A 12,504-nucleotide genomic window follows, 5' to 3' on the forward strand; every position below is an offset into this window, starting at 1 on the left:
GGCTGGGAGAGAGAGAGAAGCTAAAGATGTCTGCAAAGATTTGGGCACAGCCAGCTGAACAGTGCCGCCGGCCACTAGTGCCACATTGCCTGGTGCTGCAGGCACCTGGTGCTGTAGATCCTGTGCCCCCACTGCAGGAACCGGGCACTGGAGAAAGTGGACAAGAGCCTTTGAGGGAGCAAAGGCAAGGGATGTTCCACATTCCTGTGGTCCGTTAGTGTTTATGACATGCCCACCACAAGGCGTAATGTCATGTCAGGCAGCGCAAATGAAAAGGGCCAACATGAAGCTTTGAAGAGAAGCTAGTTAGAGGACAATTTGGAGCTGAGGTAATGAATTGGTCACGGATGGTGGGTGGTTGTTGGTCTGGCTGAGAGAGACACCAAGGCCTTAAGGGGGCAGCGCCCCTGCTGCTGCAGCTGAGTAATGTGACTCAGTAGAAATGAGGCGGATATTCAGGGGGCCCTGGAGCAGAGGGCACGGAACTGGTAAGTATTGAGTCTGAGCAGGGTGACAGGCAGGTGTCCAGGCTGCTGGCTGGGTCAGGAAAGACAGGATGTGTGAAGAAACTAGGTGTATGCCTGCCTTAGAAGAAGGACGGTGCTGAGTGTGGCTGCTGCCTGGGCCCTGACCGCTGTGCCAGGTGCTGCCTGGGCCCTGACCACTGTGCCAGATGCTGCCTGGGCCCCTGCTAGTGGACTCCTGCCCTCCACTTGCTACTATATCTTGACCTCTAGTAACGCGCTATCTACCCGGCTCCGGGCAGGTCTCCCTACCTGCCACGCTATCCACAGTCTCTAGGCTTTTGCACATACTGTGCCCCATTTAGATGGCTCATTCACCATTCTTTGCATCTCTGCTGGGTACCACATTCTTTAGGGAACTAACACTGCTCAAGTCTGCGCTGGTCTTCTCCTCTATGCGCTATGGCGTCTGTTTTGTTCTCAGAGCAGCTTTCAACCTCCCAAGGCCCAGCTACGTATCTACGCTCCTCTGAAGACTAGACCGGAAGCACTTTGAGAGCAAGGACAGCATTTTATTATCAGGCGTCATGGCAGGTTGGAAGTGGGTGCAGTTGAGGGAAGGGCCCAGAGTATGGGTATGTGTATAGGTTCCGCAGAACCAGAATGCCATGTTAAGGAGCTTCAGCTACTTCCGGAAGGCAATGGGAAGCCTCTGAAGGCTTTAAACAATGGGGTTATGAGCAGTTTTCTGTGTGAGAAGGACTTCTCTAGTAGCCTTGTGTTGAGTAAGTTGGATGGAGACACGAGTGAGGGCAGAGAGACGAGGCTATCACTGCTGTGATCTCAGAGGGCTGGGTGGTGGGCTGGGAGCTGCTGAAAAGGGAAGGAGTCAGCATGGTCAGGAAGAGGTCATGCTGACCCAGAGAAGAGTGGATGGGCTGGCACTTGTTTTCAGAACCTCGAATCCTCGTCACCTCTGCCTTCCAGAACTGTGAGACCCTCCCTGGGAGGCTTAGACTCTTTCTTCCCATGGGTCTAGGACACCAGCCCTTGCTGTGGTCACACTCTCCTTAGAGTGAACTAGTGGGTTCCCACAGGCCACCTCCTCGGTGTGATCTGGATGAACAGGCAGAATCCTCATGAAGTTAGCTTGGCAAGTTTATTGAAAACCCAGGAACACAAAGAGCAGTACAAACAGGCACCCACCCACCCCAGCCACCCCTCCTGGGGTTTGCAGCAAAACCCTGCTGCAGCAACAGGGCACAGAGTTGGGCCTCATGTCACCACAGGACAAGACACCCAGAGCTGAAAAGCCACCTCTCCTTATGCATCCTACCTACTCGGCAGACTCACGTATCACAGATAAACCGACAGCCATGAGACAGCCGGCGCGGATGAGCCACCGGGAGGAGAACCACCATGGAGACTTAGGGGTCCCTGTGGTCTCCAAGGACTGTGTCCTTTGGGGCCAAGGAAGGGAAAAGCAAAGCCTTTTCTGCCAAGGAAGGGGAGACGAGGGAACAAGAAGTGGCCAAGGACACCTGGAGGCCGCAGGGGTTTGTGCTCATGCTTCTCTGAATGCTCCCTTTCTCCCGGGTGGAGCGCTTCCCGGAACAGTGCCGAAAACACATTTACTGTGACTGAAGGCTGGAGGTGATCCGAAGAAAAGACACCGGGAGTTAGGGAGAAGCTAGTGCCACTGGGGCTGTGGATGTGTGTCTACACAATAAAGAGTCCTTCAAGAGGACATGGCTGGGGCTGTGTACTGACAGGAAGAGTGGCTGGGGATCCCTCAGGACCAGAGTCTATGCACCTCAGGGGACAGAAGCAAGGGAGGCCCTGCTGGTTCTTCTCCAGGCTGTGGTCATCTGGGGCGAGGTTCTTAGTACCTGGTCCTGCAAGAGCTAGTGGTGGATGAGAAGCGGACACTAGAGCTGCGGTTGCCACGGGCACCACTGCAGCTGCTGAAGCCACCCTCAGTGGGTAGTGGGCAGGGGATGCTGGGGGCACAGGCATCGCCCACCAGCACTGAGCCTCCTCTGGTCCCAGAGCTCAGCAGGTCCCCACCAGCCCTCAGGCTTGAGGAAGTCAGAACCCCTCCAGTGGTACGGACGCTACTGCTGCTGGAGAAGGTGACCCCAGCATTGCGGGAGGGGCTGGATCCAAAGACCAAGGACTCGGGGCCACACAGCACACCTCCTCGAGAGCTGCTCACAGCTGTGGAGAAGAAAAGGAAGCGATGTATCCAGAACTCACCAGCTGCTTGTCTAGTGGCTCAGAGACTAAGGCTACATACAGATGGAAGGGGGAGGATGCCGCTCGAACCCTGGGCATTTGCCTCTGCCCACAGATCGACTGCCATTAATGTCCACAAACTACTATTTATCTGTGTCCCATGTCAGGTGGATTTGAAAGGCCAAGTGAGACGTGTCACCCAGGGAGCAGTGGCCTTCGTAGAACCACAGGGTGGTTTCTCTTTGGTTATAGTGCAACTCTTGCTTGTTTCCAAGTATCTACCAGACAAGAAATGCTGCCAGCTCCTTGTCTTGGCCAGCCACCTCTGCCCATACCTCAGGACTGGAATCCAGCTAAGCCTTGCTTAAAGCAGCCCTGAGTGTAAGCTTGACATTCTCTGCTTTTGCACCAGAGTCCTTGCCGTCCCTGTGACCTCTGGGTTTGACCTTCTGCAGAAGAGCATTGCTGCCCCTTTGACTCCCAGCAAATCAGGGCTCTTCTCTGAGAGTAAATCTGGTTTGCTCTGCCTGTCCCCGTCCCCCCCACCCCCACGGGTGTCCTTCCAAGATTAGCGTGGCACTGGCTAGTACTACCCTTCTCAAGAAGACTGGAGTTCTACAGCGCGGGGGTTCTCCCTGCTCTGCAGTGCCAGCACATAGCACGCTTGCTGTGGAACCAGCCTGTGCTCTATTTAGAAGCAGCAGGGGACTGGGGGAGGGGCACGACTTCCATTTTCCATTGCCCCATCCCTGCAATCCAAATATGAGTTTCTTCTTTGACGGCCTTCCCATTTCGTTTAAGTCTCTGTGATGGCAGCAAACACAGCCATTGAAAGGCACAAGTCTCTTTCCAGGAACCTTCTCCCACATCTAAGACCCATAAACCACTTTTATTCTTTGCTCCAGAGCCTCTGCGGAGGACACGCTCCCAGTCCAGGGACCCCATGGTCTGTGCCCCTGACTGCCTTGGCCAGGCAAGCTATCTCAGGAGCTTCCTTAAGAAATGGTCTGAGAAAAGGCTAGATACTTACATATGTTTACTGGTCCAACCCCTTCACAGATCCTGGAGAGAGAAAGAAATGAACAAATTCACATGAGCTATGCTCTCTGTCAGAGGGCTTCTTGTTTGGGTAGACAGGGCAGGTGAGTCTCACCAGCAACTCTTAGCGCAATTTTGGAACATATCGTATTTCTAGAGATTGCCTCTAAATTGTTGAACTAAACTATTTGGCGACTTATTATTATATTTTAACCAATTAATCAGCCAGGCAAAATGCCTATGGCCTGGTGCAGATTGCTTGTAAACGCATTTGTAAGGACAGCCCATTCGGATCCTGTGTCAGAGGCAATTGGCTAACATTTTCTGAGAATGTTTTGTTCTATCTAGAGACTGCTCATTCCAGGTTTCTTCACCTGGCTCCCTCCCTTTATTTTGATAACCTTTCTGGAAGTCTGACTTCACTCCTTCCTGCTCTCACCGGATTTCCTCGCCCTCTAGCAGCTGCCTGTAGGTGGCGATCTCGATGTCCAGGCCCAGCTTGGCGTTCATCAGCTCCTGGTACTCCCGCAGCTGCCTTGCCATGTCCTGCTTGGCCTGTTGCAGGGCCCCCTCCAGATCTGCCAGCTTGCACTTGGCATCATTGAGGGCCACTTCTCCCTGCTGCTCTGCCTCGGCCACGGCGGCTTCCAGCTTAGTACACTGCGGGAAAGGAAGTCTGCATGTGGGCTTTGCTAAGGACCCAGGATTCTCCCAGTGGGCTTGGCAATGCTGCTCTTACTGATGGGGTGAAACCGACAGCCAGGCCTAGGTTGGAACTCTAGGTGGCTGCTTTTCCAGGGATGGTGACTGTGGTCAGCAAGGGGTGGAGTATTGTTTTTCCCTGCTCTCCGTCCCCACTGGGTTTCTGCTGCCTTGAGACAGACCTAAGGATTCCAGTCTTCTATTCTTTCTACCTCCCTACCCAGGCCTTCCTTCTGGTCCATGTTTCTCTTTTCTTGGATTTTTTTCTGGACAGCCCTCTGGTTTGTGTCTAGGTCTTGATGGGAACTTTACCTACCAGACTTGGGGACTTCTCAAAGCCGAGGACCCTGACTTTCCTCCCTCTGTAGCTTTCTCTCTTGTTCTTTCTCACCTGGGCCTTGGAATGTTCAATCTCTGTTTTCAGCCTCTGAATCAGCCGGGTCAGCTCATTGATCTCATCCCGTGTGTTTCGAAGATTGTCACAGTGCTGGCCGGCTGTCACCCGCATCTCCTCATACTAGGAACAGAATGCAGTGTTTAGGCCACATGAAATCTGGGTTGAAGACCTCAGACTACAGTCATCACCCCAGGGCACCTGTCCCCCTCTCCCAGGCTCCTGTGGCCTTGGTCTGGTACCTTGGTCTGGTACCAGGCCTCTACATCAGCACGGCTGCGCCTTGCCACCTCCTCATACTGGGCCTTGACTTCAGCTATGATCCCGTCCAGGTTCAGGTCCCGACTGTTGTCCATCTTCACAATGACAGATGTCTCTGAGATGTGTGACTGCAGCAGCTGGATTTCCTGTATTGGAGAAGCAGCAAGGCAGAGGTCCATTAGCAGCTGGGACTCTGTCACAGTGTCCCCTGTGAATCAGAAACAGGGAGCTTTGCTTCTTGAGTTATGACATTGCAAGACCTACCCCCATCCAGCCTGAGACTCAGAAAAAGGGCATGCTTGAGAAGCAATTGAGTCTGATTTTAGAACCCCTGTCATACGCTTAGAGTATACCTCCGGGTACTTGTTCTGGCTTAGGTGACTATCAAAACCAGGGGGACCCCAGGTGACCAGTGACGGCTGCTTAAATTCATGTTATCTACCCACATGGTGGCTGGGCTGGTCATGGTCCATTGAGAGGGAGCAACATTTTAAAACACAGTGGAACCTAGATTCTTAGATCCAGAATCTTCAGAGAACCAGAGTCTCCACCCTGCTGAGACCTTCCCCTGCAGCTCTGGCTGATTCCTCTTCAGCCTACACAGGCTGCGTGGAAACAAATGGCATTGGTTTGGCTAGTTAAATCAGATTTGTGTCTTTCCTTCTGACAACTCATTTTGCCAAAACCTATCCTTTAGGTTGGCCAATGGAGATCTGGATCACAGGTGACAGGAGGTCAGTGTCAGGCCTAACATGGCTGTGGAGATGCCTTGTGAAGTCCCTGACCTTCTGCATCCCCCAGACAAGGTGACAGAGAGCACGCAGGTCTGAGCAGGAGTGGAACTAGATGTAGAAAACCAGCACTGGAGACCCAAAGGCCTGACTCAGCCTCCAGGGCGTGCAGGCTGAGCACTCTCATCCTTGAATGTCTAGAGAAGACAAGTCTCACCTCCAGGTACAGAGCCTTCAGGAATTCAACTTCCTGGGCCAGGGCATCCACATTGGCTTCCAGATTCGATTTATTCAGGAAAGCTGTGTCTACATCCTGCATAAAAAAGAAGGATGAGCTCACTGCCTCTGTTATTCACCCTTCCCACCTAGAGGTCCGGAGCTGGGCAGGAGAAGCCATCCGTTCCTACTGTGACGGCCCCTCTTCCCCTATAGCCATGTGGAAACCCACTTAAAAGCAAAGAAAGGGGCTGCAGAGATGGCTCAGGAGGTGAGAGCTTGCCGTGGAGCCTGAAGACATGAGTTCAATCCTTGGGTCCCACATGGTAGAAGGAGAGAATTAACTCTCCCAAGCTGTCCACACACACACCATGGCATACATGTACCCTTCCAGTGCACACCAAATAAATGGATTGATTTTTAATAACCAAGAAAGCCTTGGTAATTCAAGAAACTTAAGAATCCATCTTTTTCAAACTCACAGCACCCAAACTCAAATCATCCGTGGTCCAATCAAAACTTTGAAGGGAACCGGATATGATCTTTGGGGTTCTGTTGTTTGGATGAGCAGTTTCAGCCACTGCAGGGCTGTCTGAGAAGTTGCTGGGGCTGGGATTGGGATTCTGGAGGACACGTGACTCCACACAGACCTTCCCTTGGACTCCCTGCTGTGCCTTACCTTCTTCAGAGCTACAAACTCGTTCTCAGCGTTGGCTCGGCATCCCACCTCCTCTTCATACCTGGGAGCATGGAGGGGAGGGTAAGCCCTCACTCACATTACCCCCAAGTTCTCACTAATCCCTCAACATGATCCTGGTTTATTGAGGAACACGGATCTCCATTGCTACTCACAGGGTAGCATATGTCAGTCCTCTCTTTAGAACTTTCTCTAAGCTAGTGGCCCTTCAAATCCTCTACTTTCTCAACTTGGATATAGGGTTTGAAAATCTGGACCTTCCTATACTACTCTGTGAGAAACAACTCAGGCATTGCAGCTGAGCACAGAGGAGGTAGGACCTGACACAGTGCTGAGTGTGGGGGCTTCTTTAAAAGTGAAAGACCTCCTTTCCAGAGTCAATTTAGTCGTTCCTCAGGCAGTGCTAAGAACACCCCCCTACCCCATGTCGTTCCAAATTTGTTTCTTCCTTGTCTCACTTCTCAAACCACTGTCCTCCTTGCATCCTGGAGCTTGGTTTTCCAGCCAATAACAATCTTATTTCACCTGCACTGGGCTTCTGCTTCTGGAAATACAGTGCCCAGGCATACTCACTTTTTCTTGAAACCCTCAAGGATGTCCTGCATGTGGTTCCTCTCAGCCTGCAGCCGAGCCTGGTCACTGACTAGTACATCCAGCTGCCTCCTCAGGCTGGTGATATAGTTATCGAAGAGAGGTTCCAGGTTGCTCCGGGCACATTTCTGGTCTTGGAGGAAGCTCCATTTTGTCTCCAGGAGTTTATTCTGTTGCTCCAGGAACCTCACCTACATTCAAGAAGCAAAGGCAATACATTAAAGGGCTTGTTAGTGCACCTGTGTAGGCCACTTCTCCAGACGGCCAGTGAAGGCTCGGTCGTGTACTATCAGTCTTCTTCCTTCTGCTGGCTTTTCTTGTGCCTCTAACTCATCAGAAGCCAGGAGGGCAGGCCTGTGACCCTCTCCTCACACCCAGCTACGCTTTGCTACAAAGGCATTTCAGTACCACTTCTCCCCTCCACACCTAAGCAAAGTGTCAGTCAGTCACGAGGAAGCTCGAAGGATGAGTTTTGGCTGGGCTTGCCTGTATCTGAGAGCAGACACCGGCCAACCCCAGGAAAGTACATGGAGTAGCGACTACATCGGGGGTCATTGTGCTGCAGGAAGTGGCTACCCGGGACTGCACACCATGACCAGCATCTCCAATATTCTATCGCTGAGCTCTTTGGCTCCAAGGCAAAATGAGCTCACAGAGGTTCTTTCCTGACTCCAGAGACCAAGCCTCCTCTCCATCCACACACAGTCAACTGGGTCTCTGCTTTTGTAAAATTCACATCATTATTTCTCTATATCAGCTATTGATTGCCATCTGTATTTCCCTCAATATCAACCAAATCGTGGTAGCCTATGTTGGGTGCATGAATTCTTTGTCTTTTACATAAAGATCACTCCACTTCATTCTCCACTCTCCCGAGGCTAAATGGATGAGATCATACGCCTCAGGAACTATAAACAGTCCCTTCAGAACACCGTGATCTTAAAGGATGAAATATTTCATGTAGGAGCCAATCGAACACCTGACTGAAGCCTCCACCTTTGTAGGAGACATTTTCAAGTACCCAAAAAATAGGGCTTGGTTTGCCCATATACACGCAGGCTTGGCTGGACCATCTTCCCTTTCTCCAGAATCTGTGGCCAGCGTCTTAGTCTGTCTCATCATGCAAGCAGTTCCTCTGGTTTGTCTATTCTCAGTGAAGAACAATCTACAAGCCACCAATCCCTTAATGCCTTTGGCAGATGCTTTAGGTCCAAAGCAATGGCTCAGACCAGGGCCAGCCCTTTTGAAGGGGAAGAGCACCCTGGCACCCCTTAACTCTCAGTGCCTATCCCAGGGGTCATCCAGCAAGGTACCTTGTCAATGAAGGAGGCAAACTTGTTGTTGAGGGTTTTGATCTGTTCCTTCTCATCTCTCTTCACCCTCTGGGCATTAGGGTCGATCTCCAGATTGAGTGGAGTCAGCAGGCTCTGGTTAACAGTCACAGCTGTGATAGAGGGGGCTGATGGGCCTCCAATTCCTCCAATTCTGTAGCCAAAGCCAGGGCCGCCGAAACCATAGCCAAGGCCACTGCCAGCTCCAAACCCCAGGCCAACACCACTGGTGGCCCTAAAGCCCAGACCAACTCCACTGCCATCACCAGAGCCAACTCCAAAAGCAACTCCACAGCGGATAGGACGAGAGCACCCAACTGCGATCCGAGGTGAGGATGATCCAAAGTGAATGGCACTCCGACTCCCACAGCCACCCAAACCACGGAAGCCAGACCCGCTCCTGCAGGAGACAGAGCTAGTCCGGAAGCGGTTCAGATTCGGAGGGGCCATTGCTGAGCAAGAACTGAAACTGCCCACCCGATGACCAGAGCTGACTCGGTAGGAGCGGCAGGACATGGTGGCTTAGTGGATGACTGCTGAGGAGTGATATGCAGTGGGTGAGCCGGAGCTGAGAGTCTCTGTGAGGCTAGGGGATCCCTCTCACCCCTTTTATGTGTCTGTGGACATGAGGATTGGCCTCGTAAAAACAAAAAAAGCTATTTAAAGGCATTTATGAGCTTGGGTAGTTAGCAGAAACTCTTGTCTATAACGTCCCTCACAGTGAACCAATTCAGGCACACCTAGTCTCATTAGGATGTGGGCTGGAGCAGGTAACCTATAAATATTAAAAACATATAAACACATAAACATTATAGTCTTATTTTCCCTATAAGTCCACCACAATTGCCATTATGGGGATATTAATTTGCCTTGCTCGTAAATACAAAGGCCCCCCGCCCAAGTGTGGCTAACCACCAGAAAGTCAGAATGTCAACAGTTCCAGGCAGAGGTTCTGGAGGAATGTGGGTATCCGGAGCGAATTCTCCCAAGGCAGGAGGAGGAGTGCATAGGAGACACGGTATGCATAGCTCAAGGAAGAGATCCTACAGAGAGAAGAGAGATCCTGCGTCTGTGCGGATAGACTTAGTGCTCAGAAGGCCCTTGCAGGGTTCTCCCTTCATGGTCTGACTGTTTACAGGGGCTCATTCTAGAGTAAACCTCACTGGGGCTGGTGTGGACACATTCCTTTCTTCTTCAGTCTCTACTCTGTCCCAGGCAGCATGTGTAGAGTTATCCACATGGCTTGGAGCCTTCACCTTTAAGCCCCAGGCATATCCTGGAGCTGAGTTACAGACCTATCCTCACAGGTTCCTCGAATCATTCATAATTTTTTGGTTGGGTTACAGAAACGAAGCAGAAAGGGCCTGGATAAGCCAGTGGAGTTGATCACAGTTGGCAATATTACAGATATTCAGGACTCCAAGCTCCAGTTTGCTTTTTACATTATAGTGCCTGGCCTTGCTTTATGCTTGGGGTAAACATGTGTTTGAATGATTGAGATATCTATATATCTATCTACATATATGTATATATGTGTATGTATGTATATATGTGTTTGTGTTTGTGTGTGTGTGTGTGTGTATACACCAAGTCATATCAGTATTTTTCTGTCAGCTGTTAGTCTAAAGGAGGAGAAAGAAAATAAAGAACAGGAGAATACTTCTAGTAAGGCTCACCAGCAGCTTCTGTTGCGGCCTTCATGGTCTCCCTCACTCCCCTTTATCTTCCAAACACGGCCTTCTCTCCATTCCAGACACTGTATTCTCCAATTCCTTTTGAGTCTTCTTAGCCAGTCACGTGTCCAAGCTTTACATACCCGGTGTTCCCAGGTCAGCCTCTGACTGTTTCTCATATTCGCCCGTGATCACCCCTTGCTGACATCACACAGACTCAGGGCTTTAAATACTCTGCCTGTCAGTGAGCACCAACGCATGCCTGCACCTCACACTGCCCCGTACGCTGTGTCCTCTTGAAGATTTATTTTATTTTTAGTATGTGCCTGTGTGTGTATCTGTGTGGAAGGTATATGCATCAGAGTTCAGGTGCCCATGAAGGCCAGAAGAGGATGTTGGATCACTTGGAGCTGGAGTTAGAGTGGGTTATGGGCTCAGTATAGGTGCTAGGAATGGAGCTTGGGTCCTCTGGAAGAACCACTGGGCCATCCCCCCAGATCCCCAAGCATATATATTAATCAATAGCTCCATTTAGATATTAAACAGGCGCCTCAAGCAACGCAACCCAAACTTCCCCTAGTTCTTTCTACTTTATATTTCTTATTCTCCAGTCTCACTGTCTACAGTAGCCCATGTGATAATCTTGGAACCAACCCATTTCATCCACACCCACCATCAGCAGACTCGGACCCGATGTGCTTGCTAGCCCAGGGGGCTGTGCCAGCTGGGGTCCATTGCTTGCTCCTCCGTGGGTCTACTGAGTCACATTCCTGGGATGTCTCTGGCTTTTGACCCTGTTCCTTCAGACCATTCTTAACACCATAGTCTAGGAGTCCTTCAAAGACCTACTTAACCATGCCATAGCTTTGCTGAGGGCCTTCAGAGCCAGTGCCTCTCTGGAGGGACTCTGAGGTCCCTTTGTCAACACTTGTGCTCCCGCTGCCTCATTGCTTTCCTCCCCAGCGCCCCTGCTTTCCCACCGCTCAGGAGGGACTTCCCCACTGCAGACATTTATCCTTTCCTGCTTCTGTTTGTTCCTTTTCAAGACAGGTTTCTCTGTGTATCTCTGGCCATCCTGGAACGCACTTCGTAGACCAGGCTGGCCTTGAGCTCGGAGATCTGCCTGCCTCTGCCTCCTCCAGAGTTCTGGGACTAAAAGTGTGAGCTACCACTTTTGAGCTTTCATGTGCTGTTTTACCCTGGGGCTGTTTGTCCTCTAAGAGCTCCATCAACTCTTTCAGGTGCTTATCCATAGGCCACTTTCTCACCTGCTATTGGAGTTCCCTCCCCTCCTCCCCTGCTTCCTCCTCTCCTAAGAACTCCTTACCACCTGAGGTACTCTCTGCATCAGCTTGGCTGTGATCAGCTGTCTGCTGTATGCCTGTCAGGAGAGCTAGCTCTAGGAAGCAGCGCTACCATGTGTTTCCCGCACTGAATGCTGGGAGGGCATGGGTAGACATCTGCTGGGTTTTGGTAAATGAACGAATGCATCTCAAGAGTTAAACATAGAAAAACAAAGCAGACAGAGAAAGGATAGATGGGCATTTGGGCATTTGGTTCTGTGGTTATTTTAGGCAGAGGAGCCTCCCGGCGTCAGCGTGGAAAGATATGACCCTGGAGATGGTAGGGGTACAGAAATGTGGGAGCTCACGGGATGGAGCCAGATCTTTCTCCAGCTTTGATTCTTGGAGTTTGTGTTCACCTGCTTGGAGGAAAGGGGTCCACATGGCCTGAAGACTAGCAGAGTCACATGAGAATGGGAAGGGGACAAGAGAACTCCACTGGAGCTGGACAAGTGGCAGGAAGGACAGCAGAGGAAGGAAAGCTTGCATCAGCTGATTGAGTCGGGTGGACTGGCTACCCACTCTCCCCACCCTGCAGCAGTGTGGCTGTGCACAGTGTGCTCTGGACAGGTGGGTACGAAAAAACCCCGGCCTCAACACTAACACACCCTAGCCATTCTAAATAGTGTAGCAGTCAAATATCACCCTGGTACATGGTGTGCCCGTGACCTTCAGGGGCCTGCTTAGTCCAGCTTCCTCATACTTGTTCTTGGTGTCGCCTGCTGACCCAGTCCTCCCTCTACTTCTGATGAGCCCCCACCCCAGCTTCTGTACTGTACCCCACATTCCCATGACAAGATGCTCATCACCTGACTTCCTTGCACCCTG

The 12,504-nt window shown here is 51.2% G+C and overlaps 1 protein-coding gene across 2 annotated transcripts; it reads right to left on the reverse strand.

The window, feature by feature from the left end:
• Positions 1 to 1,679: 1,679 nt before the first annotated feature.
• Positions 1,680 to 10,963, reverse strand: Krt84 (keratin 84). 2 transcript variants are annotated; one of them, XM_048449595.3, is made up of 10 exons: positions 10,337 to 10,963; positions 8,643 to 9,435; positions 7,312 to 7,520; positions 6,721 to 6,781; positions 6,043 to 6,138; positions 5,076 to 5,240; positions 4,831 to 4,956; positions 4,177 to 4,397; positions 3,730 to 3,761; positions 1,680 to 2,681 (listed from the first exon to the last, which is right to left on the reverse strand). In XM_048449595.3, the coding sequence occupies exons 2-10, from the start codon at positions 9,174 to 9,176 to the stop codon at positions 2,347 to 2,349; spliced, it is 1,779 nt and encodes a 592-aa protein (XP_048305552.3). In that variant the 5' UTR covers positions 9,177 to 9,435; positions 10,337 to 10,963; the 3' UTR covers positions 1,680 to 2,346. The 2 variants fall into 2 exon arrangements, with proteins under 2 accessions (XP_048305552.3, XP_085534759.2); XM_085678633.2 differs by lacking the exon at positions 10,337 to 10,963 and having other exon boundaries at positions 8,643 to 10,212.
• Positions 10,964 to 12,504: the final 1,541 nt, after the last annotated feature.

This window comes from Myodes glareolus, chromosome 19 (genome assembly GCF_982192425.1).
Source record: "Myodes glareolus chromosome 19, mMyoGla1.1, whole genome shotgun sequence".
Taxonomy (NCBI): Eukaryota; Metazoa; Chordata; class Mammalia; order Rodentia; family Cricetidae; genus Myodes; species Myodes glareolus.